Below are 27,284 nucleotides of genomic sequence, written 5' to 3' on the forward strand. Positions count from 1 at the left end.
GAATAGACACAAACAGTGGAGTTGAGGTCAGGGGACCTTTTCTTTACTGTCAATACACATGAATTTACACAAGGTTGAGCTGAGCTAATCTTCATGTCACGATAAGTCTTTAAAATCTAAATGAACTTTTAGGACATACCTTTGAAATACAACAGACCTTTCCTGTGGTCAGATGCCCTCCTTCGAATAATTAAATTGTTTTCACATAGTGCTTGTGGATTTGAGTTGAGATGCAATCCAGAGAACGTGTACACAAAACCCTGTTCTATCACAGAGGTGTATGAATGGGTGAACTTTGGATCTCAATGTTTAATAATGGCCTAACCATCAAAAGCCATTTGTGAGAAACTGGTTAACGTGACAAACTATGCTTCACGTCAAGACATTTAATACGAAATTTCTGGAGAAAGATCTAGACCAAAGAAATAAGGCCCTCCCCAAGACCCACCAGTAAACAGAATTCAGCTTGGTCTCAACTTCTATTTGAGGAAACTAGCCAGGGATTTGCTAGAGATTTTTGATTGCATTTTGACTGAAGTGGAACAAGAGACAAATAAATCAAAGCAAATTTATCTTCGTAAACCTCTAAACAATTTCTGTGGATCACAAATTACAGGCCTGCAACATTTCACGAAAAGCAAGTGTGACAGAACCTTCAAACCTTTGAGATCTAAGTGCATGTTACCTTAAGTAATCTCAATGTTTTCTTTTCACTGTTTTCTTGTGTGCGCGCATGAGTGCATGAATTGGAGAGAGTGGAAATAGGCAGTCTGAGTCATGGACAATGACACAGTTGGAAACAAATCCCAGGGTCAACTATGACATCATGGTTACAAAGAGTCAGGTTTAGTCTCAATGTTGCTGAGAGATGGAATCAGTAGCTAGGGAACTAGCTTCCCCTTTGTAGAAGGGTCAGTGACCAGATAGCATAGATCTAATGTAAGGATGGGATTTAGAGGGATGAAGGGAAAAACTTTCACCCAGAGGATGCTGGCTATTTGGAACTTAACGCCAGAAAGGGTGGTCGACACTGGAACCTTCATAACATTTAAGCCACCTTTAGGTGAGCACTTTAGCATACAAGATTATGCATGGACCATGCAGAAAACACTGATTAGAATAGAATAGATTTATGTCTGATGGCCAGTGCAGATATAAGAACATAACAAATAGGAGCAGGAATAGGCCATCTAGCCCTTTGAGCCTGCCCTGCCATTCAATAAGATCATGGTTGATCTGAAGTGGATCAGTTCCACTTTCCCCCCATAACTCTTAATTCCCCTGTCTGTCAAAAACCTATCTACCCATGACTTAAATATATTTAGCAAGGTAGCCTCCACCATTTCAACAGGCAGAGAATTCCAGAGATTCACCATCCTTTGAGTGAAGAAGTTCCTCCTCAACTCTGTTCTAAACTGCACCTCCCTTATTTTGAGGCTGTGCCCTCTGGTCCTGCTGTCCTTTGAGCTGGAAGAATCTCTCTACCTCTACCCTATCCGTTCCTTTCATTATCTTATACGTCTCTATAAAATCCCCCCTCATCCTTCTAAACTCCAACAAGTACAGACCCAGTCTATTTAGTCTCTCTACATTGTCCAACCCCCTCATCTCCAGTATCAGCCCAGTGAACCTCCTCTGCGCTCCCTCCAAGGCAAATATATCCTTCCGCAACGAGGCGGCCAAAACCCACAGTACTCCAGCTGCAGCCTCACCAGTGCCCTGTACAGTTGCAGCAAGGCCTCCCTGCTTTTATATTCTATCCCCCTCGCTATAAAGGCCAGCATTCCATTCGCCTTCTTGATCACCTGCTGCACCTGCAGACTGGGTTTTTGCGACTCGTGCACAAGGACCCCCCAGGTCCCTCTGCACTGTAGCATGCTGCAGCTTTTCGCCCTTTAAATACTAATCCCTCCTATTATTTCTACCAAAGTGGATAACCTCACACTTGCTAACTCTGCAAACTTTCCACACCCTCCGCACAATTTGCTTTTCCACTCATCTTCGTGTCATCAGCAAATTTCGTTACCCTACACTCAGCCCCCTCCTCCAGATCACCTATATAAATGGTAAATAGCTGAGGCCCCAGCACCGATCCCTGCAGCACTCCACTAGTCACCAACCGCCAATCAGAATAGCACCCACTGATACCAACTCTGCCTATTGGGCAACCAATCCTCTATCCACGCTAACACCTTACCCCCAACTCCATGCCCCCTAATGTTCTGAAGCAACCTTTTGTGCAGCACCTTAACGCCTTTTGAAAATTGAGAAACACCACATCCACCGGTTCCCCTGTCTACCGCACTAGTCACATCCTCATAGGAGTCCAATAAATTTGTCAAACACGACTTCCCCTTAACAAATCTGTGCTGTGTCTGCTATATCAAACCATTCTTTTCTAGGTGCCTCACTATTTCTTCTTTGATGACGGATTCAAGCATTTTTCCAACTACAGACGTTAAACTAACTGGTTTATAATTCCCTGCCTTTTGCCTGCTACCTTTTTCAAACAGCGGCATAACATTAGCCATCTTCCAATCTTCCGGCACTTCCCTGGAATCCAGCGAAATTTGGTAAATAGTCACTAAGGCATCTACTATCACTTTTGCCATTTCCTTTAGAACCCTGAGATGCATTCCATCTGGTCCCGGGGACTTGTCCACCATCAGTCCCATTAGTCTATCAAGCACTACCTCTCTAGTGACAGTAATCACATTCAGGCCCTCAACTCCTACCATCCTTCTATCTTTAATATCCGGCAAACTATTCACGTCCTCCTCCATGAAGACCAAGGCAAAAAACTTAAAGGCCTCTGCCATTTCCTCACCTCCCACCACTAAATCCCCCCTCATCCCCTAAGGGTCCAACACGATAGGCCCAAGGGTCTCTACTTATGCTGAAAACTGACTATTCATTGTACTTTAAAATAATATCACTGAACAGTAGCACGTAGACAAAAAAAGGAGTTCAAGCATAAATGTTTGGGGGAAGAACAGGAAGAGGAAACCAAGTGATATTTTGGATATGTATGATTACATAAGAATGAAACCACGCAAAAACAATTTCACCCAGCTGGGTAGTTGGGCAAAGGTATGAAGGTGGAGCATGTTGTGAACTATGTCAAAAGTTGCAGACAGGTAGACAAGCACAATGAGGATAGAAGCAGACAGGCTGTCATTGGTGATCTTAAACACATTTTGGGGCTGAAAATCTTCTTAGATTTTATTCCCAACTCAATGTACTGTTCATGTTTGCTTCCATTCATATTGTTAATAAAACATAATTCACAGATTTCTTGACTTTCAACATATTCAACCTTCAACAAGATGCATCTTGCTCGGAGGACACAGACAAACCACCAGACTAACTAGTGTTTGAAAAGCCAGAGCACAAGGCTCATCTCAGTTGAGCACTGACCAATACTTGATTTTATTAACATTTGATGGTAATCCTGTGCATCTCTCAGAATTACAATAATGAAATTTATTGCAAAATACATTCAAATTGTTCTTGGACGTGTTTTATCTAAACTTACAACAATATCAATAATGGACATGGAGAAGCAGAGACTCAGTTGGTCGGAAAATACCCAGAATTGTAAGCATTAAGATGTGAATCATTGTTAAAGCTTATTTACGTGTGCAGGAAAGATGCATTTAAAAACCCAAGATACACGCCAGGTTTCAGATGCTTACCAGCCTCTTGATCAGAAACCTTGCAATCATCTCCCTGAGTTTTTGACAAGGCACAAGCAGCTGCTGTACGCCATTCTATTTCATGCAAACATACATTGATTCCAGACTTCAGAATGGGAGGACTCTCCAGATCCCCTGCGGAAGAACACAGTCTATTAGAAAAACATCAACTTAATTTTAGAACACTTTCATTTTCTATAAAACTGGTGCATTTCAAAAAAATCTAATAACCCAACTTTTTAAACTAATAGCTTGCTATGAACTTTGCACTTTATACTATCACACGCAGTTTGAGGATTGAATGGTTGAACAATTACTCAATTTAAATTGGCATGAGGTTCACTTTAATACATAAGTCTCATTCTCAAAACCTTTGGAAAAGTTGCTCCCATTGATGTGTGACTGGGTTTTTAATAGCACATTAAGTTCATAATTGATCATTAACAACCATTGGGCTTGAAAAATGTTTTCAGAATATAATTTATCCATTATGATAAACTTGTCAACTTTTAACTCAAATTTTTGATGCTTCAGTTTCTACCTTAAGTTCAGCAGTATGCACCAAATGTTATTTTATTTTATCAAGTTAACATGTAGATTTCAAGTTTCTTCATGAGATTGTTAATCTTTGTGGACAGATTTCTTTAACATTTTTACTACATGCCACAAAATTCAGGCTAATGGGTTCTTCCTGTGCTCTTGCCTACCAAAAGGTCTATGAAACTCAAACTCTCAGAATGGGGAGCACAACTTTCAACTTCTGTTAAACTCTATCCTGGAAACTGCAAATGTTCAATACACAGATTAATTACTGGAAACTTACTGCACATACACGGAAGTAACTGAAAGCTCAGGTTTAAATTGTGAAGTTCAAACCTGGCTTGAGCCTTCTCAAACTTATGGTGTCACATCTGATTTATGCAATTCTTTCTACACTTCAATTTTGTCTAAAGCAGTAAATACTTCAATGGATGCTATGGAAGGACTTGAATTCATGTGTCATTTGAAACTGTGCTCCATTAGTTGCAACCTTAGCCAGATTGTTCTAGTAGAGGTAAAACACTGGTGTTTATGTACTAAAATGAACACTATATTTAAGAAATTCCAAAAGATTTCAACCATGGGATTTTCAGCAGCACATCCTGAGGAAGAGTAATGCACTGAAGCACAGTGTAAGTTGGCAGATCAAGTAAATAGTCAGTTAAAAAAGCTAATCATCCAATATCAAATGTAAAAATACATAACCCTTCAGCCACATGAAAAACAAAGACTGCTTTGAATAGCAGAATGGAGCAGCAGCAAGAAAAGATTGGGAAGACTCAATTACAAGAAAACTCAAGATGAAACAATGGAGCTTTGCAGAGAAAATGAAAACCTGGTGAAGGAACTCCGCATGTTACAGGGTCACTCAGATCAGTGCTCCTCTGGAAGATTAAGAAGCAAAATGAATTTAACACCACAAAGAAATTGGATCAGCAGATTCAGCAATGTTCAATATTCCGGAAGTAAGCAAAGAGGTACAAGGAGGACTGCAGAGCTGAAGAACACAGTTGGATATTTGGAAGAAAACTTGGAAAAACATTACATTTCAAAGATATGAAGGAATGGAAAATAGGTTTTTTTTGATGCTGTGTTAAAGGGATGAATGTATGGGAAAAGGGATGTATGCAGAGGCCAAACTGTAAAGTGAAATAAACACTGGGCAATGGAAAAGGTGAACAACTCCTTGGTACAGGAACAAAGTAGAAAGCTTGCAGCTCTAATTTGTCAGTCCAAAAAAAAGTTCTCTACCACTTTTGCAATTAAAGAGATGAACATAGATATTGCTAGGCTGAAGAACTAGCTAAATGATTAAAAAGGAGGGATTGAAAGGAAAAGCCAGTGAGCTTTCCAAGACGTATATAACAAAGCCACGAATAACAATCACAGAATTGAACCAAGGCAAGGCTACTAGACCTGGCCAATAGTGAAAGCAAAACAAAGAACAAGGACTCAGCTCTATGGAAAACGTAATGGAAAAGTAAATTGACACTGATTTAGGAAGATTAAGGAACTAGAAAAAAAGCACAGGATGCCTCAAATTCACAGCCATTGAATCGTTAAAAATTACAAGGCTGAAATGAAAATCAAGAACTGAATGCCAAGAAAGTTGAACAGTTGCAACAGAAAGCAGATGTTCTCACAAAGGAGTGCAAAAAGTCTAAAAAAAAATTAAGTTAAAACTACACTCGGAGGATAGCACTGAGGCATTAGGCCTTGCTAAGAAACTCTTGGAGAATCAATTCTCACATATTTCACCAAACTCATCTTCTATATCAGGACTTAGTGAAATTAAAGTACAAGTCTCTATTAAGTATTCTAAAAATGCCTGGAACAGAAAAATAAATTGCTAGTGAATCAAAACAGTTGATTGAATGTAGAATCATCAGCCAAATCTAATGAAATGTTGGAACTTCACTGTGAAAAGGGCAATGAAATTAGTAAACTTGAACAGGAAAATAAGAGTAAACAAATATTTGGTGAAAACTGTGCATCAGGTGGAAGTGAAGATTTCACTTTTCAAAAGTCAACTTCCAGGAAAAACATAGCAGACACCATGGAAAAAAATTCAAGTCCACTATGAATGAATGGAGCAAGCATTCCCTCCGGAAGGAACAGGATGAGCTCATTAGTATCCAATCAGAGACAAAAAATTGTTGACACAAAAACATTAACACTAAAGAGCAAAGGAAGCAAACCAGCTGCTCAACCCAGAATACTACCATTGAGATATTGAATTTTAAAATTTCAACTCTGAACCAAAGTCAGCCCAAAGCAAACTAGAACTCCTCCAAAAAGTAAAAATTAGATCTGGAAGAGTTGTATTGCCTCCAGACCATCTGAATTTGTAAAGTCAGAAGCTTTGGGGTAGGGTGAGGGGAAGCATGGAAACATTGCATCAGACTTATTCAGCTAAGAACTTTTTTTTTTCAATATAAAAAAGGTAAGAGGTGCAAAAATAAACATTTGACCACCAGACAGGGGCTGGAGAAGTAATAATAGGAAACAAAAAATGGCAGAGGAATGAAAATTACTTTGCATCAGTCCTCACAGTGGAAGATGCCAGAGCTACAGGAGAATCAGGGGCACAGGTGAATGAGTGGCCATCAGTAAGGAGAAGGTTCTGGGGAAACTGAAAAGGTCTGAAGGTGGATAAATCGCCTGGAGCAGATGGACTATACCCAAGGGTTCTAAAAGAAATAGCTGAGGCAAGTGTAGAGACATTGGTGGTCATCTTTCAGCAATCACTTGAGGCAGGGAGGGTTCCAGAGGACTGGAAAGTAGCTAATGTAACACCGCTGTTTAAGGCAGGGAGGTAGCAGCAGAAGACAGGAAATTATAGGCCGGTTAGCCTGTCTTGAGTCATTGACAAGATTTGAGTCCATTATTAAATATGAGATCAGAGTACTTGGAGTCAGCAGGGCTTCATCAAGGGGAGGTCATGTCTGAGGTAAGGAATTAGATACAGGAGAGCCAGTGGATATGATTTATTTAGATTTCCAGAAGGCCTTTGAGAAGGCAACAGAAAGGAGACTGCTAAATAAGAGCCCATAGTGTCACGGTTAAGATTCTAGCATGGATATAGGATCAGCTGATTAGCAGTAGGCAGAGGGGATAAAGGGATCTTTTTCAGGATGGTAGCTGGTGATCAGTGGTGTGTCTCAGGAGTCAGCGCTGGGACCACTATTCATTAACCATCTGGAAGGAGGAACTGAAGGCACTGTTGCTAAGTTTACAGATGATACAAAAGGTATGTCGAGGGACACGTAGTACTGAGGAAGCTGGGAGATGGTAGGACTTGGACAGGCTAGGACTGTGGGCAAAGTAGGGACAGATAGAATACAGTGTGGAAAAGTGAGTGTTTTTGCACTTTGGAAAGAGGAAGAGAGGCATAGACTTTTCTAAATGGGGACATGCTTAGGAAGCGAGAAACAAAGGCACTTGAGGGTCCTTATTCAACATTTTCTTAAGGTTAACATGCAGGTTCAGTTGGCAGTTAGGGAGGCAAACGCAATGTTAGCATTCATGCCAAAGGACCAGAAGACAGGAGCAGGAATATAGTTCTGAGGCTGTATAAGGCTCTGGTCAGACCGCATTTGGAGTACTGTCAGCAGTTTTCGGCCTCATATGAGGATGGATGTGCTGGCCTTGGAAAGGGTCAGAGGATCCCTGGAATGAAGAGCTTACTGTATGAGAACAGTTAAGGACTCTGGGTCTGTATTCATTGGAGTTTAGAAGGATAAGGGGGGATCTTATTGAAACTTACAGGATACGAGGCGGCCAGGAGAGAATGGACACGGCGAGGATGTTTCCACTAGTAGAAAAAACTAGAACCAGAGGCACAACCTCAGGCTAAAGGGATGATCCTTTAAAAAGGGAGATGAGAAGGGATTTCTTCAGCCAAAGAGAGGTGAATGTCTACAACTCTTTGCCACAGCCTGTGACTGTGGAGTCTTCAAGACAGATAGATAGGTTCTTGATTAATGAGGGGACCAGGGGTTATGGGGGAAAAGCCCGAGAATGGGGATGAGAAAAATATCAACCACGATTGAATGGCAGAGCAGACTTAATAGGCCGAGTAACTGATTCTGCCCTTATGTCTCAAGGTATAACGGACTTAGGTGAAATAAGGGTGTTCACATCAATAAAGATTAATGTGGGACTGGGGAAAACAGTACAATCTACATTACGAGAGTCACATGTGCACGAGTGTCCGAGAGAAGTCAGTATGAATATAGCATCTAGACAGGCTATGCCTTAGAGGTACGTAGTTGTCCTAACAAACCATCCAAATCTCCAGACCTATTAGAGACTTACTTATTAGTAATTTACCAAAACACATTCCAATATGCCTCTCAGATTCTGTCTTCCATGTTTACTACTCATCCAAAGTAACCCATCTTGAAATTTTTGCTGACCATTGAGTTTTCAGAGATTTCTGGGACAAATTTGCCCATCATTCTCATACGTTTTGAACCATGGCTGGATCCTCTGACCCATTGTGCACTGCTCGACTTCAAGCAGCCCTTCTCAACCCTACCAACACTATGCTGATAAATCAGTGCCTCAATCTAGCATAATACAATGCCACTGTTGCATGAAATCTCCAACTCACTAAAATGCTGCAAAACAAAGAAAATCAGCTAACCTATTTTCTAAAGTGCATCTGTTTCAAATGTTAGAGATTTCATCATGTTATTAATGGTTCCTCTGATAAAGTATAATAAAATTCCCAAAATTTGTAATAGAATGCAAATTTCCTACATATTAATAGTGTGATGGAAATATCCACAGTACCTTCTGATATCTACAAATGCCCCCTGCAGTTTCCAATACTGGACAGGAAGTCAATTAAAATAGAAACAAAGCACACTAACTCACCAGGTGTGCATATAAAAGTGATTATAGTCTTGATTCGATCATCTCCTCTGCATTTATCACCATCTGAGTATATCAGCTGAATATTATTGCCTTCCTTTTTAGGGGGTGAAACAAATCTTCCAAGGTTCTTCTTCAGATCTTTACCTAGGAGGTGACAACATTTAAAACAAAATAACAATGGTTTAATTTGATTATCTTCAATTTTTAAGTAACTTAGCGGTGTTCAAACAAATAAATCTCTGCAGCATTTTTTCCACATTATACCATTATACTATACATCAGCACAGCAAGATACCTTCCTGCACAATTTGCTGTTTCTCAAGTGGAAAGGCAGGAGACAGATAGTGGACTCAAGTCTAATAGATAAACTTTCCTTCAAGTTGGTGAGAGAAAACCCCATGTTTGCAGGTTAAAAACAGAAAATGCTGGAAAGACAGATTACTTAGTTCCTGTACTGACAAAAGACAGGTTCATTGATAGAGTGCACATGCTCCATCAGAACGACACTGCAACATTGATGGAAGATGTCCATTCAAAACATCTTGTCCTTACTGACATGCAATGTCTTTGCATTTGCTTGTCACATTGGAAATGTGAACTTGTATCTCTGCAGATGTGGGCTACATTATTTCCAGAATGATTTTGTACCAGCGTTTTCATAATGTGCAGAGTTTACAATGTCAAATGCAGTAATTTCTACTTTTGGGAAGCCCGAGTGCAAAGCACTACCATATACTTTAAATGAATTTTTTATGAAAACCACTTAGTGTGCGCTCAATGATTATGTAATGAATCACAGAATTCCTTTATTGAAACACAAGTGACTTATTGACTTACCAACAGCACAGATTGCTGCATCTTCAGGACATCCTGCAGCTCCACCATCCTGAAGCACTTTGTGGCAAACATTAATATAGATATGTTTCCAGTCATGTTTCACCAGGCTGTTATCCAATGCCTCCCAGTTGTGGATATTCTGAGATTCAGGAATATCTTTTGCTGCATATTAACACAATTTCCAACATAGGTTAAAAAGGAACTTGTTGCGGCAATTTAAACTAATGCATTCATGCTGAAAGTCAATGATCACTGCCTGCTGCATAATAGCTTCATGTGCAGCAACAGCCTTCAGCGGTAAGAGCACTCAGTTTATTTTGTAACATTCAATGGCTTTACATCGATCCCAATTCTGGTCAAATCTCAGGTCCAGTTTCATATTCAAATATTTCACCAGGATTAAATTTTTTGTCATGACCAACGTACTCAAAAGGAGTGAAAGTGTGAAATATCAGATGGATTAAACATCGAGTGGGGAAACATTTAAGGATTTGACATCTTTATAAATAAACAAACTACCAGGCCTGGATGAAATATATCCCAAGTTGTTAAAAGGGATGAAAATGCAGCGGCTCATCCCATTTCAATTCTCCTGAGTTACAAAAGTCAAGTAGAGGATTAGAGAACTAGCAACAATAATTGAAAGAGGAGAAAAAGGGTAATCAGCATAGTTATAGGTCAGTTAACATCTGTTGTGGACAAAAGGGAGTGCACTATATTGCTTCTAAAGTTTGCTTAGTAGCAGAAAGCAATAGATAATGGCTGACGCATGTATTTACAACTGGAAATCTTGTTACCAGTGAGGTTTTGTAGGACTCTGTACTCAGCCCTTACTTTTTATAGCTTACAATGATTTAGATTCAACGATAAAGAATACAAATGTTGGCCTTGTGGAGGAAAATTTTAGATTGCAAGATGAAGATGGTTTGATAGGTTCAGCAGGAAGGTACAATATGGAATTCTATCTAGGGAAGTGAGATATATGTATGCATGTGGGAGGCATAACAAGGCAAAGGAAGTTTTAGCAAATCAGGATGACAATCAGTTGGACGAGACACACCTTGGAGCGTCCAACCACAGATACATAAAGAATAGGTTGGTATAGTGGTTAAGGAAACAGATGATTTGCCTTCCTTTATTTGTCAAGACACTGAATAAAAAACAGGAAAGCTGTTAGAACAGTATATGACCACTAGTTCAATCACTGCTGCATATGTTCTAGTCACCATATTACAGGGAAGGTATGATTGCACTAGAGTTGCACAAAGGACATTTATGAGAATGTTATCAGGGTCAGAAATTGTAGCTATGAGAAACTGGGCATCTTTTCCTTGCAACAGAAGAGGTTGAGAGATGACAATTTGAAGTGCATAAAATTGAGGGGCTGAGAATACATGGGAACAAGCAATTTACCCTAGCAGAGTGCCAAAAACAAAGCCACAACTTTAGAGGCAAGGCAAGGAATTTTTTTTTTTTAGGCAGGGTGTGTTAGGAACCTGGAACTTTCTGGTCAAGAGTGTGTAGAAGCAGAAATTGTCCAAATGTAAAGCGCATTGGATGTTTACATAAAGAGCCATGACCTACAGGGCTAGTGAACTACTACAAGAAAGTGGGATTTGGCAGAGTAGTTTTTTGTTGGCTGGCATGGACATTAAAGATCAATGGTCACCTTGTGTTGTAAATTTTCTACAATTTGATTCCTCAAAAAAATTGGGAGACCAAGTGAATAATTTAAAAGCAGCCTATTGTACAAATTTTAAATCTCAAATCGATAGAAACATGGGAAGATATTCCAAAATACAGTTTTCAATTTGGGCATCAAACATTCTATTTCTCCTTTTTGACTCTAGTAGCATTTACAATATTGGTAAATTCAAAATATCTAGTACATAAGAGGCAAATCAATAGAATTAAAATTTACTTTGTGTTCACAACATTAAAAACTAATTGACAGTAGGCAAGCACTACAGGCAAACAGATCTTTGCTAAATACAAATTTTATTCGAAGTGGCTGAAAGTAGGAAATCACACCTGCATATCGAGTTAAAGGGGAAAGATCATATCGTTTCCTTCCATCAGAAGCCCGACAGAGCAGATCTTCTTTTTCTTTCACACAGGCATATTTTGTACCCCAGTCAAAAATGTATGTGCAGTCAACTTCAGCACTGAATTCTGGTTTACCCTTCCCTCCATCAACTATAGAAAAGACAGATAAAGATGGTAACTAATGCAAGTTTTAACTGTTCAAACAGATTTACACAGCAAAGATTTTCAGCTGTTGCATGTCTACATAGATACAATGCATTGAACTGAACTCCTGTCTTGCTCAAAAGCACAATTCAATTCAACACAGGTTTACAGTTTAAAGTAGTGCAATGTTTTAACAAGTGCCTAACTCCTGCATAAAATATTAAAAAGCTGATCTTTTTAATGTGCCAAATGAAACAGTGCAGGATAATTCAACAGGAAGAGGACCAGATAGATTTGATAGTACGATAAGCTTGGAGGACCCATTATCCTGTTCAAGAGCACATTGCTTTCTGTAATAACCCATCCTTAGCAACATTACAAATTCTCACCAAAAGAACATTCATCCAGAAAGTGCAATATTAAATTTATGAGAAATCTCTATGGTGAGAATATGTAACCTGCAGTCACATGGAGTGACAAACAGACAAATAGCATATTTATAAGGAGGCTTCATGCACTCAAGAGAAGGCAAAGGAATACAGGGTCAGTGTGGGAGAAAGTAATTAAAGTGGAAGAAAGCTTGTGTTTTACATAGAGATATCAAACAATTACATCAAATGCTTGGTTTCTAAGCTGTAGGTTCTCTCATCTTTAATCCCTCCAATTATATGAGCAGTGCTGTGGTTTAGTCTAAAACACAAATCATAATAAAGTCCTTACCGGCAGTTAAGGCTGGATTTGGACAATATTATTTAAAATAGTGGTCATTAGGGTCTCAGGTCAGAAAATACAAGTACCTATTCCACCAAAATGTTGACAGACTATTCCCAAAAGCCCAACCTTCCCATTGCTTCTACAGCTTGGACGCAAACAACCAGGCTGCCACAAAAAGAAAATCAATTTATGTACATAAAAAATAGTCAGAAATCAAATGGAAATTTAATTTTGATTGGGAATCCTAGTGCTGGAATAAACTTGAATAATGCACAGCATCTAACTGAAGTATCATCTCAATAACGCACAGTAGACTTGAGATAAAATACACTTTTTCTCAAGTCCTGAGACAGATTGTTTATTTGATATATACTTAAAAAACAGCATATATTTTGCAGTTAACCTTACCAGCTGATTCATTACAATGGAAGTTTATTATTGTCATTCGTCGGAATCCAGAACTGCACAAATTGCCATCAGGATATGTCAATGTCAGATCGCCATCTGAATACCTGGTGTACAAAAACAACACAACCTAAAGAATAAGGCATTGCATTTCAAATTACAGCAACATTTGCATGCATGAAACAGGTTTAACTTATTTCTCGACTGTGGCCAGCTATACATTTACAATTAATTTTATTGTTAGTGATTTATCCCTATCGGAGAGCACTACAAGGAACCATGAAACACTGAATCTCCTCTAAGTTAACTGTAATGGAGTGAATTACCTGGCCATTTCAGCAGACAGTTAAGAATCAACCACATGGCTATGGGGCTGGTGACTGGGTAAGGCTGGCTTATTTTCCCGAAGGTTATGAGCAGTTTTACAACAATCAACGATAGTTGTCATGGTCACCATTACTGAGACTAGCTCGATATTTTTGAATTCAAGTTCCACCAGCTGCCATGGTGGGATTTCAACCTATGCCCCCAGAGAATTTTCCAGGGCCTCTAGATTAGTCCAATGATGTAACCACTACATCACCATCTCCCCACCATAGATGGTTTTTCATGTTCTTGGAGTAAAATCAAGGCTGCAACTCATGCAAAGTTTTTCATCCCAGTTCTATACCACCACAAACTCAGTTGCTTACTTTTATTTACAAACAATTTTGACCCGATCTTCTATAGTTTCCTTCTGCTGATTCTCCAATCATATCTTGTTACTGCAGTCATCTGTTGGATCTAACATGGTTCATGCCACAGACTGAGTTGCCAACTCCACACCATTCTATCAAAGCAAGAACTGTTGACGAATTGGATCTGTCGGCAACCTGGGAAGTTACTGGCGATGCAATGATAGTGGTACTGTGGTAGAATGTACAAAGCAATTCAGCTGAATTTTATTGAAGAGTTTTGTTCAAAAAATAATTGAATAAAACTGCTCATTGGCTTAAGATTTGTAGGGATAATTTACATGGTCTAACGTATTTCAGAACTAAAAATATTCATTTTGGCAGATTTAAGCTCTTTAATTGAATACATCAGTTCTGACTAACCATTGATGAGGTAGCTTATCCATGTTTTTTTTTAAATTCAGTAGGGGAATGTACATTCTTGAGAATATTTGCCATTGTCTTCCACCTTTTAATTTAATTTCCCAATTTATCTTGGCAAACTTGCCCCTCAACCTATGTAATTAGCTTGTTTAAATTTGAAACTCTCGTTTTCATAACTGCCATTAATTATGAAGTTTGTGTGGTCCATCTTCCCCAGAGGACTGTTTATATTATTACTAATTAACCCTGGCAAATTACACAACATTATGTCAAAAATCTCTGTTCCCTTATTGATTCTTTGACAGTCTAATGAGAATGGTCTTGAATGCATAGCATGAGCTCTTTCTGCAATCTACTACTTGGCTTGCCCAGTGTCTCAGAAGGTTAAACTAATCCTCAATTGCTGTAATTAGAGGAATATGTTACAAAGTTATTATCCAATTCATATTCTATATAATACTATTGGGGGAACATTTAAATTTAGTCATACTGAATCTACATCCTGATTTACTGAGCTTCCTCAATACTGTTTGGATGCTTTATCAGGGCTACCCTGCACTTTTTTCAATTTTGCCTGCTGTTCTAACAGTGAAGTACTATGGAATATTTAGTTTCCAACCTTGGTCACCCTACAACCATGACACACACACTGCCTTAATTCATCTATAATTCTGACTTTAAAAATTTGTGATGAAACCTTTAAATGTTTGATGAGGAATTTCTTCACTCAAAGCATTGTAAATTGTTGAAAACTTTACTCCAGTAGATTATGGATGTTCCATTGCTGAATATATTTAAGGCTAGGTTAGACATTTTTGGGAATTAAGCAATACTACCATTAACTGAGTAAGTCCTGCCCTGGTTCAATCTACCAAAATGCATCACCTTGCATTTGTCTAAATTAAACTGCCATTCGTCAGCCCACTGGCCCAATTGATCAAGATTCCATTGCAATCCGAGATAGCTTTCTTCACAGTCCGCTATGTCACCAATCTTGTGTCATCTGCCAACTTACTAACCATGCCTCTTATATTTATGATTTGGATGAGAATCTAGACGACAAATAACAGTCGACCCAGCACTGATCCCTGAGGCACACCACTGGTTACAGACCTCCAGTTTGAAAAACTCTCTACAACCACCCTTTGGCTTCTATCAAAAAGCCAATTTTGTATCGATTTAGATACCTCATCTTGGATCTGGAGAGATTTAATCTTATGCAACAACCTACCATGTGGTATCTTGTCAAAGGCCTTGCTGAAGTCCACGTAGGCAACATCAACTGCACTGCCCTCGTCTACCTTCTTGGTTATTCTCCCAAAAACTCAAATTTGAGAGACAAAATTTTCCACTCAAAGCCATGCTGACTGTCCCTAATCCGTCCTTGCAATACACTTCATCAGGTTCTAGGGATTTATAAGAACATAAGAAATAGGAGCAGGAGTAGGCCATCTAGCCCTTCGAGCCTGCCCCGCCATTCAATAAGATCATGGCTGATCTGTTGTGGCTCAGTTCCACATTCCCACCCTCTCCCCATAACCCTTAATCCCCCTGCCTATCAAAAACCTATCAACCCGCGTCTTAAAAATATTGAGTGAGGCAGCCTCCACCACTTCAACAGGCAGAGAATTCCAGAGATTCACCACCCTTTGAGTGAAGAAGTTCCTCCTCAACTCTGTTCTAAACCGCCCCCCCTTTATCTTGAGGCTGTGCCCCCTAGTCCTACTGTCCTTTGAGCGGGAAGAGTCTCTCCACTGCTATCCTACCAATCCCATTCATCATCTTATACGTCTCAATGAGATCTCCCTTCATTCTTCTAAACTCTAACGAGTACAAGCCTAGTTTATTCAGCCTCTCCTCATAGCTCAACCCCCTCAACTCCGGTATCAGCCTAGTAAACCTCCTCTGCACTCCCTCCAAGGCCAAAATATCCTTGTGTAAGTGCGGCGACCAAAACTGCACACAGTACTCCAGCTGCAGCCTCAACAGTGCCCTATACAGCTGCAGCAAAACCTCCCTACTTTTATATTCAATCCCCTTCGCTATGAAGGACAGCATCCCATTCACCTTCCTGACCATCTGCTGCATCTGCAGGCTGGGTTTTTGCGACTCATGCACAAGGACCCCGAGGTCCCTCTGCACCGTCACATGCCGCAGTTTTTCACCACCTAAGTAATAGTCCTTCCTACCATTATTCCTACCAAAGTGGACAACCTCACATTTGCCAACATTAAATTCCATTTGCCAGTTCCTGGCCCATTCGCCCAACCTATCTAGATCCTTCTGCAGACTCTCCACACCCTCCGCGCAATTTGCCGTTCCACCAATCTTGGTGTCATCAGCAAATTTTGACACCATACACTCAGTTCCCTCCTCCAGATCATCTATATAAATGGTGAATAGCTGAGGCCCCAGCACCGACCCCTGGGGCACTCCACTAGTCACCAACCGCCAATCCGAATAGCACCCATTGACCCCCACTCTCTGCCTCCTATTTGACAGCCAATCCTCTATCCACGCTAACACCCTACCCCCAACTCCATGCCCCCCGACCTTCTGCAATAACCTCGAGGCACCTTGTCAAACGCCTTCTGAAAATCAAGACAGACCACATCCACCGGCTCTCCTCTATCCACCACCCTAGACACGTCCTCATAGAACTCCAATAAATTCATCAGACACGACTTCCCCTTAACGAAACCGTGCTGCGTCTGCTCTACCAAACAATTCTCCTCAAGATGCCTCGCTATTTTCTCCTTGATCACCGATTCTAACATTTTTCCTACAACAGACGTTAAACTAACCGGCCTATAATTCCCCGCCTTTTGCCTGCCACCCTTCTTAAACAACGGCATAACATTAGCCGTTTTCCAATCTTCCAGCACTTCCCCGGAATCCAGCGATTTATCTACCTTGATGTGCTTTAAGACTTCCAGCACCACCTCCTCTAATATGTACACTCAAGACATCACTATTTATTTCTCCAAGTTCCCTAACATCCATGCTTTTTTCAACAGTAAATACTGAAGTGAAATTTCAATTTAGGATCTCACCCATCTCTTGTGGATTGGCAGACAGATGACCTTGTTGATCCTTAACAAGTTCTACTCTCTCCCTTGTCACTCTTTTACCCTTTGTGTGTTTGTAGAAGCTCTTTGTATTCTCCTTTGCCTTATCTGCCAAAGCAATCTCATGTCCTCTTTTTGCCCTCCTGATTTCTCTCTCAACTCAACTCCTACACCCCCTATACTCTTCAAGGGATTGGCCTGCTTCTGTGACCCTTCCTGAGGCATTGCTTCATCTTTTACCTCAATCATCAATTTCTACTGGTTTGACTGGTTTCTCTTTAAATTTACAAATTATCCTTAGTTGGTACTCTTTTCTTTCCATGCCCCCAATCCCTATTACTTTGAAGCGCTATCACCCAGTTGTTCAGCTCACCAAAAGTGTCTGCATCCTGGTTTAAGTGCAAATAGACTTGATGGGTCAAGTTCCTTTCCCCCAAATTGATGCTATTGCCATGTGAATTGAAATCCTTGTCTTCTGCACCTATGCCATGCATTTAACCCTTGAACTTGTTTGTCCAATTCCAATTTGTGCAGGGTTAAAATAATAATCCTGAGTACTAACTTTTGAGATTCTGCTTTTAGACCTCAGATCCTCAAACTAAATCTCGTTCAGTGCCATATCATTAGATACCCATGTGGAGGATGGCATACTGAGTGCAATTTTTAAAACAGATTGGCAATTTCTCTGCCCAGGTGATTATTGCTTCCCTGCTTCCTCCAAGCCACCTGCTTTCGATTTGTGCAGACCTTGTACTTGACAATACTTTTATAAGCTCATTCAAGTCTTCATGGATCAAATTTGTAAAATTGTGCAGCTGGACAAAGAGATGGAGTAGATGAAGGGAATCAAGTTTCTGACAGGAGCTAAAGAACAGTTCTAAACTGCCCAATGTTGTTGTCAGATTGATATCCTCAGTTTGTAGGTGGTTTTGTTAGAGGGAATAGGGACTGGGCATCATCTGTATCCAGGTGGAAGCTGCTCCTGCAAAAAGGGACAGCATGCAGACAAACTGGAAGGAACGAGAACACGAGAACACGAGAACACGAGAACACGAGAACACGAGAACACGAGAACACGAGAACACGAGAACACGAGAACACGAGAACACCATCTAGCCCCTCAAGCCTGCGCCGCTATTCAATAAGATCATGGCTGATCTGTCGTGTCTCAGTTCCACATTCCCACCCTCTCCCCATAACCCTTAATCCCCTTGCCTATCAAAAACCTATCAACCCGCGTCTTAAAAATACTTAGCAAGGCAGCCTCCACCACTTCAATAGGCAGAGAATTCCAGAGATTCACCACCCTTTGAGTGAAGAAGTTCCTCCTCAACTCTGTTCTAAACCGCCCCCCCTTTATCTTGAGGCTGTGCCCCCTAGTCCTACTGTCCTTTGAGCGGGAAGAGTCTCTCCACTGCTATCCTATCCATCCCATTCATCATCTTATACGTCTCAATGAGATCTCCCTTCATTCTTCTAAACTCTAATGAGTACAAGCCTAGTTTATTCAGCCTCTCCTCATAGCTCAACCCCCTCAACTCCGGTATCAGCCTAGTAAACCTCCTCTGCACTCCCTCCAAGGCCAAAATATCCTTGTGTAAGTGCGGCGACCAAAACTGCACACAGTACTCCAGCTGCAGCCTCAACAGTGCCCTATACAGCTGCAGCAAGACCTCCCTACTTTTATATTCAATCCCCCTCGCTATGAAGGACAGCATCCCATTCACCTTCCTGACCATCTGCTGCATCTGCAGGCTGGGTTTTTGCGACTCATGCACAAGGACCGAAGTCCCTCTGCACCGTCGCATGCTGCAGTTTTTCGCCAAGTAATAGTCCTTCCTACCATTATTCCTATCAAAGTGGACAACCTCTCATTTGCCAACATTAAATTCCATTTGCCAGTTCCTGGCCCATTTGCCCAGCCTATCTAGATCCTTCTGCAGACTCTCCACACCCTCCACACAATTTGCCATTCCACCAATCTTGGTGCCATCAGCAAACTTCGACACCATACACTCGGTTCCCTCCTCCAGATCATCTATATAAATGGTAAATAGCTGAGGCCCCAGCACCGACCCCAGGGGCATTCCACTAGTCACCAACCAATCCGAATAGCACCCATTGACCCCCACTCTGCCTCCTATTTGACAGCCAATCCTCTATCCACACTAACACCCTACCCCCAACTCCATGCCCCCTGACCTTCTGCAATAACCTCTTGAGGCACCTTGTCAAACGCCTTCTGAAAATCAAGAAACACCACATCCACCGGCTCTACCTTATCCACCTCCCTAGACACATCCTCATAGAACTCCAATAAATTCATCAGACACGACTTCCTCTTAACGAAACCGTGCTGCGTCTGCTCTACCAAACAATTCTCCTCAAGATGCCTCGCTATTTTCTCCTTGATCACGGATTCTAACATTTTACCTACAACAGACGTTAAACTAACCGGCCTATAGTTCCCTCCCTTTTGCTTGCCACCCTTCTTAAACAACGGCGTAACATTAGCCGTTTTCCAATCTTCCGGCACTTCCCCGGAATCCAGCGACATTTGGAAAATAATCACCAAGGCATCCACTATCACCTCCGCCATTTCTTTCAGAACCCTTGGATGCATTCCATCCGGTCCTGGGGACTTGTCCACAATCAGTCCCTCCAGTCTGTCGAGCACTGCCTCTCTAGTAACAATGTCATTCAGGCCCTCCACTCCTACCATCTTTCCATTGCTAACACCCGGCAAATTATTCACATCCTCCTCCGTGAAGACCAAAAAAAAGTTATTCAAGGCCTCAGCCATTTCCCCATCCCCTACCACTAAGTCCCCCCCCTCATCCTCTAAGGGTCCAACGTTCACCCTAGTCAGCCTCTTCCTACTTATAAAAACTCTGCTATCCTTTTTTATATTAAGCACTAGCCCAGCTTCATAGTTTATCCTACCCTTCTTTATCAACAGCTTTGTCATTCTTTGTTGACATTTAAACCTCTCCCAATCCTCTTCTCACCCACTACTCTTAGCTACTCTAAATGCATCCGCTTTTAATTTAACACTTTCCTTTACCTCCTTCGTTATCCACGGCTGATTATCTCTCCTCCTACGATCCTTTTTAACCATCGGAATAAATTTCTGCTGAGCACCAAGAAAGAACTCCTTAAAGATCCTCCACTGCTCCTCAGCAGACCTACCTTCCAACGTGCTCCCCCAATCAACATTCGCCAATTCCTCTCATGCTACCGTACTCCCCTCTGTTCAAACAAAGGACACATGTCTGGGAACCCACTTTCTCCTCCTCCATCTGCATCAGAAACTCCACCATACAATGATCACTCTTCCCAAGAGGATCCTTCACCACAAGGTCCCTAATTCTACCCGCCTCATTACATAACACCAGATCCAAGATAACTCACTCCCTCGTCGGCTCCAGCACACACTGTTCAAGGAAACTATCCCAGCAGCATTCCAAGAACTCTTCAAGCCCACCGCATCCAACATGGCTCGACCAATATGTAGATTGAAATCCCCCATAATTATCACCGTTCCACTCCTGCACGTCGCATTTATTTGTGCGTTAACAGCCCGCCCCTCCTCCAGATCATTATTTGGGGGCCTATAGATGACACCCACCAGCATCTTCCTCCCTTTGCTGTTCCTAATCTCCACCCACAACGATTCCACTTTCTGCTCTTTGGTTCCTATATCATCCCTTGCTACCACCCTGATGCTATCCTTAATCAGCAGAGCTACGCCCCCCACTTTTCCCTCCTGCCTATCCTTCCTAAACACTTGATACCCCTGGACATTCAGCTCCCAGTCCCTGTCACCTTGCAGCCACGTCTCTGTAATGGCCACCAGATCATATCCATTTGTGCTGATCTGTGCCACCAGCTCATCCACTTTATTCCGAATGCTTCGTGCATTCAGATAAAGTGCCTTTATCCCAGCCTTCACCTGTACCCTATTTGCCAGAACGCCACCAACCATACTCATGCCCCCTACTCCCTTTATTATTGGGACATCCTTGGCCTCTTCCCTTACCTGTACCCTCTCCTTAACTTTAGGCCTCGTAATGTCACCTACCCTTGCACACACACACACCCGCCCCCCCCGCCCCACAATTAGTTTAAAGCCCTGTCTACAGTCCTATCTACACGATTCGCCAGGACTCTGGTCCCAGCACAGTTCAGACCAACCCCATCCCACCTGAACAGGTCCCACCTACCCCAATACTGGTGCCAATGCCCCATAAATTTAAACCCATTCCTCCCACACCAGTCCGAGCCACCCATTCACTTCCTTAATCCTATCAACCCTACGCCCATCTGCACTCGGTTCAGGCAGTAGCCCAGAGATAACTACCTTGTCGGTTCTACTCTAATTCCATTCCCAGCTTCTCATACTCCATCCCCAGATCCTCAGTTTGCATTTTGCCTACGTTGTTGGCACCCACATGTACTACAACGACTGGATTCTCACCCTCCCACTCCAGGTGTGACATCCTGGACCCGAGCACCAGGCAGACAACACACCCTTCTGTGCACTTTGTCACTGTGACAAAGGACAGTGTCAATACCCTTAACCACACTATCCCCAATTACTACTACGTTCCTTTTCACCTTCTTTGTCTACGTCCTGTGTTTGCATCACTGTACCGTGTGCAGTTTGCTCACCAACCTCACAGCCCTCGTTCTTGTCCACACTGGAAGCAAGGACCTCAAGTATAGAACCTTGGGAGCTTTGAACACAACACAGATGAAAAAGCTTCACTGGAGATGCATTGGCAATATGTGAATCGAAAACCACACAAAACTAGCTCATAGCTGGACAAAAGAGTCGCAACGAAGGAGCATGATGTGGCACCCTTCAAATATTTGAATAGTGAAACAGAACAAGGAATGGAACATTGACAAGTGGGGAGTGGCAGTATGGTGAACACTGGTCTTAGTGCTCAGAGTAAAGCAGATGTCAGACTGAACAAATTCAAATTGGGAGTGAACTATACATTGAAGAAAAAGGGATTTGACAGAATTTGAATAGTCAACTTCAGATCAAGTCTTTGCTTTTTCAACATAATTTGATGATAGCAGTGGTGCATCTGAGAGGCTCTGTAAGCAGCATAAATATCCAGAGTTTGACGAGAACATATGCACAAGAGGGGTTACAGTCAGAGGTTTACAGCATGGAAACAGGCCCTTCAGCCCAACTTGTCCAGGCTGCCCAGTTCTTAACCACTAAGCTAATCCCAATTGCCTGCATTTGGCTCACTCATATCCCTCTATACCAATCTTACTCATGCAACTGTAAATTTTTTTTAATACTCAATTGTATCTGCCTCTGGCAGCTCTTTCCAAGCACTCACCACCCTCAGTGAAAAAACTGCCCCTCTGGACCCTTTATCTCTCCTCTCTCACCTTAAACTTACACCCTCTGGTTTTAGACTCTCCTACCTTTGGGAGAGGATGTTGGTGGTTTGGTCAGATTATCTATTATTTGGTTGCCACCTTGGTGAGTGAGTGCCCTAGACAAACTGGGAACAGGCTGGCCAAAAACTGGCAGTATGGATACAGAGGGGTATCCAGATTGTCAGACAAGCAAGCTAGAATTATAGCCAAAATGAAGGTCAAGTTACAAGTCAGCAACCCAAATTTAGAATGTAGCATCTTTCATTCCATTTTGCATGAACAAGCTGTGTATGGTACAAAGGTGAAAATTAATTTTGAGAATGTGGTTACTGAAACTAAGTTTCATTTGAAGTGCAACTCTCAATCACCGACATTTCAGCTGAGATTATGAAAGTCAGTCTGCCAAATTGGTAGCTGTGTTGTAACGTTTTCCCAAATTACATGGGAAAATTCAACTGTCCACTGACTCATGACAATTAATGGCTTCATGTTCTTGCTTCGATGGTAGATTTTACCATAAACCTGAACGCACTTTAAAGAATACAGGGTGACACACAGATAGTGACAATACTATTGCAACATTCAAGCATTAGAGAAGTAGATTTGGCAGTAGAAGAAAAATCTTTCCCAGAGTAACTTCTAACTTGGCACACTTTCCCAATCTTAAATCACACTGTCACTATTGGATACAATGCTGTCACAAAATGGTATATGGACAAAATTACTTAAGTGCAAAAAGGAATTTCCAGATGAATCCAGGAAGATGTGCAGGTAAGGTTGACTGGCCATGCTAAAATTTGCCCTTAGTGTCCTGAGACGCATAGGTTAGAGGGATTAACAGGTAAATATGTAGGGATATGGGGATAGGGCCTGGGTGGGATTTTGGTCAGTGCAGACTCAACAGGCTGAATGGCCTCCCTCTGTACTGTAGGGTTTCTATGATTCTACGAAGTATGAAGTGTATACAATTTTCAGTAAACCATTTTTTGTCAACATGCCTTATGTACCAGAGCAGCACCAAATAGAGTAGAGTAATTTGCTGCGGTGCACTGATCAATTATCTACATTTCCAATACTGAAGGACAAATTTCATTAATGCACAACTCCAAATTATCCCAACCTGTGATCCTTTACACACCAATGTCCCAAATGGGGAAATAATTTGATGCAAACATGAATTTCCAATTCTTTCTCCATCAGGGTTTGTTGACAGACTAACACTTGGTTTGGCAAAGTCTGATTTTAAAATTCTTATCCTCATGTTCAAATCCTCCATGGCCTCAACCAAATCCATTGCTGTAAAATCCCACAGCCCCAGAGCTCTGCTTTCCCGAATCTGCCTTTTGTGCAGCCCCAATTTCTGTTCCTCCCCCTCCTCCTCAGCCACTTAATAAAAACCTACCGCTTTGACCAAGATATCAGTCACCCATTCTAATATCTGCTGTGGCTCACTGTCAATTTGTTTTAACAACTCTCTTGTTAAGCATCTTCAGATATTTTGTTTAAATTCAAGGCATTATATAAATGTATGTTGTCACTGAATGGCAGTGCAACATTTGAAGGACAAGTTTTCCAAATTTGGTGAGCACCAAAATTATCCCAAAGGTCCTTTGGAATGAGACTTTTCTCTCACCCAACATTTGGGATCTCATGTGTGAATACGTATTCTGCATTCAGAATATCAACATAAGATCTAAACCTCAGGACATCAGTGTTTTACAGATAATGAAGTACTTTAAGTGTTAATCACCATTTCAAAGTAGGAAATAAAATCCAAATACGTAGATCAAAACCTTATCTAGTTCTTCTCTTTTATAAAGAACTTTTGCTGAAACTCACTCAATTTCTAAGGATCTCAAGTCAGACCCAGCATGGAAAATGGGATTGACATCTTGAACAAAGACAGATCAAATTAAAAACATACCTGAGAGTCTGATTTTGAAATCGCCCAGCAATCTTATGGAAAGAAACATCTTTTTTTGTTTGACATGATGCTATATAACCCTTCGCATCATTGCAGCCCCCAGAACTGATCGGCCCACACACATTCAGGTAATAGTAGTAGTCATCAGTAGTGTCATCACTCTTCTTGGGGATAACAAGATATGGCAAGGTAGAGTCTGGTTCAAAACAATTTAAAACATTTAAATATATGCTTGCTCCCATATTTCAAACTACAACGCTAAAAAAAGCCACTAAAATAGGCAATAAAATGGCTGTCACTTTAAATCCATATGCTTTAAACATTATGTAAAATGCAGCCTCCAACGTTGCTCCTAAATGCAGTGAATGGTAATTCAGATGCATGATTATCCTTGTGGAAAATATTGAGCTCAAGGTATTTGATTAGTTGCAAAGTTTCATCTTGAGTTAAATGGATTTTGAAGTCAAATAATCTATTAATGCAGGAATGACCATAGCCTGCATCACCCTGTTGCATCTGTCCTACTTGGTTCATTGGGTGCTTGGAGGTAGGAGTCATCAATGAGTCAAATAGGACATCGGGGCCCCTGTCAGCATCACTCGTGTTATATTCCAATTCTTGGGAAATTCAGTCTTAATATTTGGCCAGGCCTGCCCCCTGAAGAGGATACACCAGCTTCATGGTTTTACGTTGGCACAACTTTGGAAGCAGTTACTGGCTCTAAGCTCTTGCTCATTTGGTGTAGAATACAAGTACCAGGAGTTATTTCTGATGGTGAGATCATTGCACCTCAGTGAATAGCTACTCCCTGCCTCAAGCTGGGCAACATGCAGTCAGTCAAATGCTGAAAATCTGGAATGAAGTCCCATCAGTGGAAGTCTGTGATCTGTCAAGCAGCTTTCCAGCAACTCCTGCAGCAGAACTGGCATCAAACTACTGGACAAATACAACGTTAGATATTTTATTTGTCCAGTATAGTTTGACACCAGCTCTGTTGCAGAATCTTTTGGAAAGCTGCCCAATTTAATCACAGACGACGACCAATGGTACTCCATTCCAGAGTGTGTGTTTATGCCCTTAGTCACCCCTCCAAGGCACAAGACAGTGGGGCTATTTACCCATAGCAGAGGGTCAAGTTTGTGGGCACCAGCTTGTGGGCAGCTCTCAGAGCATTAAGTTGCCAGTTTGTGCATGTCAAAATGGTCAGACACTGCATACATCTTGGAGTATATGTAATGGGAGAAACTATTGCATTCTGCTTTTTTCATTTTGTTATAGTTATTATATTTCATTTCAGTTCTTGTCAATCTCTTTCCACGTTCCATTCTATTAATTTAAATGTCTTTGCCACCTCACTGTTGCTATTTCCACTATGGCACTGGTCCCAATCAGTTCAAGCCTGTTCCAATAGTGCAACTCCTTCCCATCTCCTTTCAAAGTACTGGCACCAATGTCACATGAAAAGGAACCTCTCCTTTGGTAGTACAGAGCTTAGTACTGCTAAGAAAGACATGCTGTGTAGCTTTACAACTTGCATTCATCAAGACAACATGCAGGAATGCCAAATTTCAACAGGAACAATTTGTACTGCAAGGAGAAAAGTGTTGCAAAGTGATTGGAAAGTTCACTCATTGGTCGAGACACTGCAATGACAAATATACCAGGGTGTTATTGCTTTTGCAATTTTTTTGAACAATGTTTGGATATATTCATTTTCCTCAAAGGTCAGTCTCCTGCATATGAATATACGTAGCTTTTAGCAAGCCCGAGTCAGAGCCTGACTCAATGTGAAATTGGTCAGTGCGATTCTTAGCATACTCGGGATTGCTCAGAAAATGCCTCTCTATTGTAGGATCGTTAGTAACATTACACATTTACGTTCTAAACTTTGCAAATGCTGGTTGGTTTAGTAGAGTCAGTATTCTTTCCATTACAAGCAGCTGAAGGGACATGATGCAATCCAGCTATCACTGGAAAATACTGTCTACATATCAAGCATATCAGCACCAAATCATTTTTCCACATTGAAAAAGATTAGTCACAAGTAGTCCTACATTAGCACTGCAATGAAGTTAGTGAAAATCCCCTAGTTGTCACATTTTGGTGCTTGTTCAGGTACACAGAAAATTTGGTATGGCCAATTTCACCTAACGTGCACATCTCTGGACTGTGGGAGGGAACCAGAGCACCCAGTGGAAACAGACACAGGAAGTATGTGCAAACTCCACAAAGAGTGACCCAAGCTGGGAATCAAACCCTGGTCCCGGGCACTGAGGCAGCAGTGCTAACAACTGCCACCCCATTACTCATTTGTGCAGCACACAGAACATCTTTCTGGCTTGATGGCAGCAATCCATTAGTAGAAAACGTCACTCGCACTATTACTGCATGCTAGTAACATTAAGCATCTAGCTTCACCTCTTCCTCAAAGTGAGATACCTTATCCTTCCAGGGTAATTTGAGGTACACTGGGCAGTTTGCAGATTTAAACCATCTTTGGCCCATTGGTGATTTTATGGTGGTGATCAAT

At 41.3% G+C, this 27,284-nt stretch overlaps 1 protein-coding gene across 1 annotated transcript in view; it reads right to left on the bottom strand.

The window, feature by feature from the left end:
• The window catches only part of igf2r (insulin-like growth factor 2 receptor), a 169,983-nt gene that overhangs the window by 87,383 nt on the left and 55,316 nt on the right, over positions 1-27,284 (bottom strand). The window contains exons 9-14 of the mRNA XM_080200242.1: positions 24,755-24,950; positions 13,266-13,369; positions 11,985-12,149; positions 9,954-10,115; positions 9,117-9,260; positions 3,696-3,830 (exon numbers count right to left, since the gene is read on the bottom strand). Coding sequence (XP_080056368.1) covers positions 3,696-3,830; positions 9,117-9,260; positions 9,954-10,115; positions 11,985-12,149; positions 13,266-13,369; positions 24,755-24,950 — 906 coding nt within the window. The remainder of the gene's footprint in view (positions 1-3,695; positions 3,831-9,116; positions 9,261-9,953; positions 10,116-11,984; positions 12,150-13,265; positions 13,370-24,754; positions 24,951-27,284) is intronic.

The sequence above is a fragment of the Carcharhinus amblyrhynchos genome, chromosome 12 (genome assembly GCF_965287045.1).
Source record: "Carcharhinus amblyrhynchos chromosome 12, sCarAmb.v2.hapA, whole genome shotgun sequence".
Lineage (NCBI taxonomy): Eukaryota > Metazoa > Chordata > Chondrichthyes > Carcharhiniformes > Carcharhinidae > Carcharhinus > Carcharhinus amblyrhynchos.